Raw genomic sequence first — 6,806 nt, 5'->3', positions numbered from 1 at the left:
CCGCTAACCGCAGCCTGGCCTGCCCTCCTGAGAGGGGTCACCCCAGCCCTTCCCTTCGCTACTTCCAGCGGGAGGGCTCGGCCCAGCCTCCAGAGAGCTCCTGGCCCCGCCAGGGCCTCTCGCTCACCTGGCTCCACCATCAATTGGATTCCATGGGAGCCCTGGCGGTCCTGCCTCCGGGACCAGCCTGTGCCCCTGCCCAGCAGCGGCTGCACTGGCCACTTCCCCTGAAACCTCCTCCTTCCTCAGTTTCCTTCCTCCTTCACTTTCCTGCTGTTCATCAGATTTAGCAGAGATGTCTCAGAAAGCCTCGGCTGCAGAAGTCCTTCCCTCCAGGGCAGACACGCCCCAGCTGCTCCCAGGCCTCCTCTGAGGACGGGCGTGGGGAGCGGGCAGCGTGGGCACCACATTGGAGGCCCTTGGTGCCCAAGAAGCACAGCGGCAGCCTCTGCCTCCCAGACGCCTGGACGCTGCGGGGGAGCGCCCTCTCCCCCTTGGAGGTGAGAGGAGGTGGCGGGGAGGAGGTGGTCCCAAGTGCCTGGCTTCCCCAGGATGTCCCTCTGAGCCTCAGTGCCACCTCCCCTGATTCTCAGCTGCCGGCCGACTCGGGATGCAGGGGCCCTGTGGCAGGGGCAGGGGGCTCTAGACACAGGGTCTTCCCGAGCTGACCTGGCCCTCGTGACCCCCACCTTGCTCCCCCAAGGGGGGAGGGTTCTGAGCCAGAGGACCCAGAGGCCGGAAGGTCACAGCCTGCCTTGGGCCTGCGGGGTTGAGGGCTGCTTGCTGGGACCTGCACGGGGCCGTGGGCGCGCGAGGACGCCTGCAGGACGTGTTTTTGGGGACAAGCAGGCAGACCCGTGAGGGCGGCCCAGGCTCAGCTCTGGATCCCGGACGAGCCCGGCAGGGCCTCATTCGGGGAGGCGTGCAGAGCAGAGGCAAGCCAGGGCCCTGAACACGTGACCCCACCAGGGGCACCGCTGGAGGCGACCGCACAGCCCCAGCGCCCTCCCACAGCCCCGGAGGCCAGAGGCTGCAGGCCTCAGCTTCCAGGATGTTTCCCTGAGGCCCACTCCTGGTTGCTGGACACCGGGTCTTCGTGAAAGGGTGGGTGGGGACAGCAGGAACTCCATGGGGTCTCCTTCAGAAGGACACTGACCCCAGCCTGGGGGCTCCACCGGTGGCCTTGTCACTTCCCCAGAGCCCCACCTCCTGAGACCATCACCACGGGGTTAGGATCTCAGCACAGGAAGTCTGGGAGGGCACAGACATCCAGGCCCCCGTGCCGCTGGACACGTGAACCACAGGGGACTGAATGTGGCCTCCGTGAGCCCCAGCCCTTTTGGAGCCAGATGTCCTGTGCATGTCCCCAGAGGCCCTGAGTGGGCGCCACAGAGGGCAGACCCCCAGGGTGTGCTGGAGCAGGGTCCCCGTCACTGGGGTTCGGTGGAGACCCGAAGGCAGGCCCCAGAGTGGGAGGGGCTCAGGGTCCCCCGGGAGGCTGTGTCCTCGGGACGGGTGAGGGGTGCCTGTGACTTCCTCTGGTGGGTCCCAAGTGGGGAGGGGGAAGGCGGGCCGTCACTGACCACGCCTGGCAGGTTTGGGTGCTTGGTGTCTTCCCGGGCTGACAGCTGCCGACTGTGTCTGCGGCTGCACCCCTGCAGAGGGTTGGCTGTTGTCCGTCTGCAGTCAGCCCGTCCGTCTCCACCTCCTGCAGCCTAAGGGCGCTTCTCTTCTCAGGGACCAGAGGCAGACCCGGGGCAGCCCGCATGGGTTCCTGCGCCGGGGAGGAAGGCGGGGCCCCGGGCATCCCCCCGCTGAGGCCCGGCGACCAGTTCCACCTGTTTGTGAGCTACAGCAGCGTGGACGCCGTGTGGACCCACGGGCTCACCGGCCGCCTGGAGGCCGAGCTCCCGGGGCTGAGGGTGTGCCTGCACGAGCGGGACTTCACGCCCGGCAGGAACGTGCTGGAGAACATGGCGGGCTGCATCCAGCAGAGCCAGAAGGTGCTGCTGGTGCTGAGCGAGGACTTTGTGCAAAGCCGCTGGTGCCTCCTGGAGGCCGACCTGTCGCTCGTGGGCTCCTGCCTGGAGAGGAAGCCGGTCCTGCCCGTCCTGCTGCGGCCCTGCCGGGTCCCGCTGCATCTCAGCCACCTGACCTACCTGGAGGCCACGGACGGCCGCTTCTTCCAGAAGCTGGTGCAGCTCCTGTGCACCCCCAACCAGCGCCTGGCGCGCCCCCCGGCCCTGCGCTCGGCCCCCGCCCTCTACAGTGGGAAGGCCCTGCTGACCCTGGACTGCATCAACAGGGACAGCCTGTCCTCGTGGGAGGTGGGCAGCTTCAGCACGCTGGCCGTGCCGGACGCCCTGAAGGAGGTGCTGGAGGACCCCGAGCTGTACAAGCGAGCCGTGGGCATCCTGAACAGCGTGCGCTCGCCACGCTGCTTCCTGCGTTACCTGGGCTGCAGGGTCATCCTCGCCATAGCCCTCATGCTCCTCGCTGTGGTTTCGCTCTTCTTACCCTTGGTCTTGGGGCTGCGTGAGCTCCATCCAGCTCAGCGGCTCCTCGTGATCAGCGCCAATGTATTTTTCTGCCCCTTTTTCGTGATCTTAAGCGTCAACACCCTGTGCTGGCTCCGAAGGTCTTCCAGGAGGACCCTGCGGGAGCTGGCGTGCCGCGTCGGGGAGGCCAACCTGCTGCTGGCACCGCACTCGGTGCTCGTGGGCTGCGAGACCAAGAACAAGCTGTACTTCGTGTACGTGGTGCTGGGCGACTGCAAGCGGGCCTTCCTGGGCGCCCCCGAGGGCGAGGCCGCGTTCCAGGAGGCCATCCTGCGGTTCTCGTCCAGCTATGCCTGCTGCCTGGCCCATGCGCACTTCCCCCACTGGGAGGAGGCCGCGGGGGCCCCGGGCCACCTGGAGGTGGGCCTCTGCTTCTGCCAGTTTGTGTCCCTGCAGCTGAGGAGACTCGGGGCGGTCGGGGTGAACCCCGTGTGACGGTCTGAGGGCAGAGGCAGGGCCCCTTGCTGGACACCCGGCCACCCCTGGGGGTCCCTGCAGACCGGGCTGCCCTGGGCATTGAAGGCAGATTGAACGCAGGAGGAGAAGGGGAAGACAGAGGATGAGATGGTTGGATGGCATCGCTGTCTCAACGGAGATGAGTTGGAGTAAACTCCGGGTGTTGGTGATGGACAGGGAAGCCTGGCGAGCTGCCATCCACGGGGATGCAAAGAGTCGGATTCGACTGAGTGACTGAACTGACTCAGAAGGGCCTGAAAGCAGCCGGTGGGGTTCCTCCTCTCTATCAAAGCAGGCCGCGTTGTGAACTGTGTGTGTTTGAGGATGCTGTGTTTGGAAACAAAAGAGGATAGAATGTAACAACTGAGCGTCTAAGTTAATCCTGGTCCGAAAGCCTGTTTGTTTAGACCAGGCAGCTGAGAGAGCACTCTAGCAGTGGGTCTGACCACCAGGTCCTGGAGCAGGGCGCCTGTCAAGCCAGGGCTTGAGTCAGGAGGGAACGAGGGTCGGGCACCCCCAGACTGCCCGAGCAGAGTCCAGGTGGGTCGGGGTGACAGCTCATCGTGGGGGAAGCTCACGGGCATGGAGGGAGCTCCTCCCCTGGAATGGCACAGGCTCCGGGCAGCCACCCTGGTCCCCGACCCTGACCCATACCTGCGGCCTCATGCAGCTGGAGCCCGGCCATCGCAGGGCCTCTGTGAGGTGGGCCAGCAGAGGACTGGGCCTCGACCGGAACTAGAGGGTTCTTTACTTCCCTGGTGGCCAAGCCGGAGCTGGGGTCCCACTGTGTGCGCCCCTCAGCCCGGCACTGAGTCACTGGACCCTCTCTGGGGCACATGTGAAGTCCTGGAGGAGCTCGTCCCTCCCGGAGCTGGTGGCGAGGAGCCCGGCATGCCAGGGTGCCCTGCAGGACTGGGGGTCCCTGTGCTTTGAGGGGTTGGGGGGCATGCGACGGGTCGGGGCCGCGGCAGGACCCTCAACCGAGGCCCGAAAGGGTCTGAGGCAAAGCTGAGGATGTCCCAGCTTGAGAGCTCCTAGGGTGCATGCGCTCCCTGCCGTGTGAGCCTCGGAGAACAACTCCTTGGGCCCTGTCCCAGCTCAGGCCTAAGCCTGGCTCCCCAGCTCCCATCCCCTGGGCCTTGCAGCTTCCTCCCCCTCTCCTCGGGGGGCCTCCCCTCCAGGGACACCACACACCCTCGCACATACACAGATACACGGACACCCCCACACCCACCTGTGGCTCCCAGAGCCCAGAGACCTGCACTGGGGGGGCTGGACCCGCCGCGCTGGCCCCGCTCTCAGCCGGGCTGCCGGGCCCAGGGTCCCCGGGGACACCCGTCAGACTGGGGCCCTCTGGACCCCTGCTGGCCTCCACCTTGTGATGAGGCCCAGACACCAGGTCTGGAAGGGCTCCTGCGAAATCTGGGACCGTGAGTGCAGAGACCTCACCTGGCCAGGGGCCTCTGTGGGTGAACCTCAGTCTGACCAGGTGAAGGCGCGGGGCAGCCATGGACACGCCCCGAGCTGACCAGCACCTTCGCCTCCCCCGGGCCTCAGCTGGGACTGTGGCTCTCAGGCTCCCGGCTCCCCACCCGTGTGCAGCACCCCTGGGAAGCAGGACCACACCCAGGACCGGGGGCTCTCCCTGGCCCCGAGGCCCCACAGTCCCTCGTGGGCTCTGCTGTGGGCGCAGCCCTGCCCTGTGCCCCCCGCCCTGCAAGGCCTCAGTCTGTCTTTTCTAAAATCGCACTCAGGCTCCTCCTTGCCTCGTGGGTTCCTGCCCCCTCCTCTGCCTGAGGTGCCTCAGCACACGGAGGGGCAGGAAGCAGGAAGCTGCTGCCACAAGGACCCCCCACTGGCTGCCCAGGAGGAAGTTCCAGACAGGGTGAGGGAGTTGGGTCAGCATCCTGTTGTTGCCTTGAAAACAGAGAGGAACTGAGTGGCTGGCTGGCTGCCGAGGTGTGAGCTCTCAAGATCAAGCAAGGGGGAGGCAGGGTTCCATGTGTTGGCACTTGTCTCCCCCACCGCCCCAGCCTGCTGTGCGGAGTTGGGGGCCTGCCCTCCCTCTGGGCTCTGGGCAGTGGGCCCGGCCAGGCACAGCTGAGCACAGAGCCGGCCACCAGCACCATTTCCAACCCCAGTCAGAGGCCCTTCCGCCTGCCCTCGCCTGAGGCTGCCGTCCGAGCTAGACCCTTCCTGGGGTTGTGGGCAGGCCCTGGCTAGAGGAGTGGGGACTGCAGGCCGCACTTGAGGCCTTCCCTGGGCCTGGGGCTGCACCTGGGGGTGGGCATAGTCCAGGTGTGGACACGGTTGACTCAGGGCAGAGGAGCCCGTCCGCTGGGAAGCTGACCTGAGCTTGGTTCTCCCACCCTCTTTTCCATCCCAAATACATCTGCAGCTTGGCAGGCTGGACACACGGGTGCCCACTGTGTCCACCTCCTGACCTTGCCGAGCAGGGCCAGTGAGCTGGGACACAGCACGTGTGATGGGGGCTGCGGGGGAGGTTGAGACTCCAGGGGTGCCTTACTCAGAGGCTCCCCTGAGATCTGGAAGCAAAGAGGGAAAGGGTGAGCAGAGGCGATGGAGGCTGGGTGTGGCTGGAACCCTGGGGCTAACCCAGGGGCCTGCAGGGTGTGGGAGCCGGTGTGGCACAGGGAGGGTCCCCCGGAGGAGACTGGCCAGCGTGCGAGGGCCCCAAAGAGGAGGCTCTGGGCCAGGGCCAGTGTGAGCAAGGGCATCAGGCAGGGGGGCCCTGACCTCGGGGGCCCCGCGACAGGCTCCGCCGCAGCCTCTCCCTGGCCCGTAGGTCCTGAAGCCCCTGCTCGGGCTGATGGGGGAGCAGCGTGGCCAGGAGGTGGCGATGGATGCTACCCAGAGGGGGCACGTCCTGTAAGCCCCGAGCTCTCTGAATGGCCTTGGTCCCAGAACATTCCAGGGGGACATGGTCCCGCCCACCACTGAGGGTCCCAACACCTGGCCTCTCGATGCTCAAGGCAAGGTCGCCTTTGGGCCTCACGTGGAGAAGGAACCTCAAGGAGCAGTGGAGGCTCCTGCTGCCTTCCAGGGACGCCCCCCCCCCACCCGGCTCTACTGAGTTCTCTGTCCCTGGCAAAGTCTCAGCACGTGTCCACCACACCAACTCCAGGCCAGAGCTGACTTCCAGATTACAAGGTGGCACCACAGTCCACCCTGGCTGCGCCTGACCCGCCCGAGGGTCCACTCAGTGCCCAGGCTGTCGGTGCCAGCGAGCATGAGCCCCGGGCGTAGAGCTGGGCAAACGGTTGCCCTTTCATGCCAGACTCCTGGTGGCAGCACTGGGAGCCGGGGCCAGGGCTGGGGGCGGGGCCTGAGGCCCCGCTGTGGGCAACACGCACACGTATGTGCGTGCACCCACAGGTGTGCACACCCGTGGCCCTGTGGCTCCTGATGGCAGCGGCATTCCTGCCCTGTAGTGCCAAGCCATGGCAGACAGGCAGAAAGCAGGGCAGTCTGCCACTTCAAAAGGCTGAGATTTTTCATCCTGAATTAGCAGATCTGTGCAACAAGAAAGGGAACACATTTAAACGAGCCATTCCACGGAACGGTCTCTCACAGGCGTGTGGGAAACCACAGCCACTTTTGGACTGTGTGTGGGGGCAGGTAGGCCCTGCCATAGCCAGCCCTGGGGGCTCTATGGGGCTCATGGGGCTTGGCCCCCACCCTTTTTGGGGCAGGGCAGCATCAAGGGTGGGGGTGCTAGGCCTGGAGGAGTGGTCCCTCGAGAGGGCCCCCGGTTTCCAAGGTGTTGAGGGC

General features: G+C 66.1%; 1 protein-coding gene across 1 annotated transcript; it reads left to right on the top strand.

Annotated features, from left to right (window-relative positions):
- On the top strand, positions 374-3,183 carry LOC108633263. Its single transcript, XM_018041572.1, has 2 exons — positions 374-500; positions 1,738-3,183. Exon 2 carries the CDS (start codon positions 1,767-1,769, stop codon positions 2,991-2,993), a length of 1,227 nt encoding a protein of 408 aa, XP_017897061.1. The 5' UTR covers positions 374-500; positions 1,738-1,766; the 3' UTR covers positions 2,994-3,183.

The sequence above is a fragment of the Capra hircus genome, chromosome 26 (assembly GCF_001704415.2).
Source record: "Capra hircus breed San Clemente chromosome 26, ASM170441v1, whole genome shotgun sequence".
Classification (NCBI taxonomy): domain Eukaryota; kingdom Metazoa; phylum Chordata; class Mammalia; order Artiodactyla; family Bovidae; genus Capra; species Capra hircus.
This window is presented reverse-complemented; position numbering and strand designations above follow the sequence as displayed.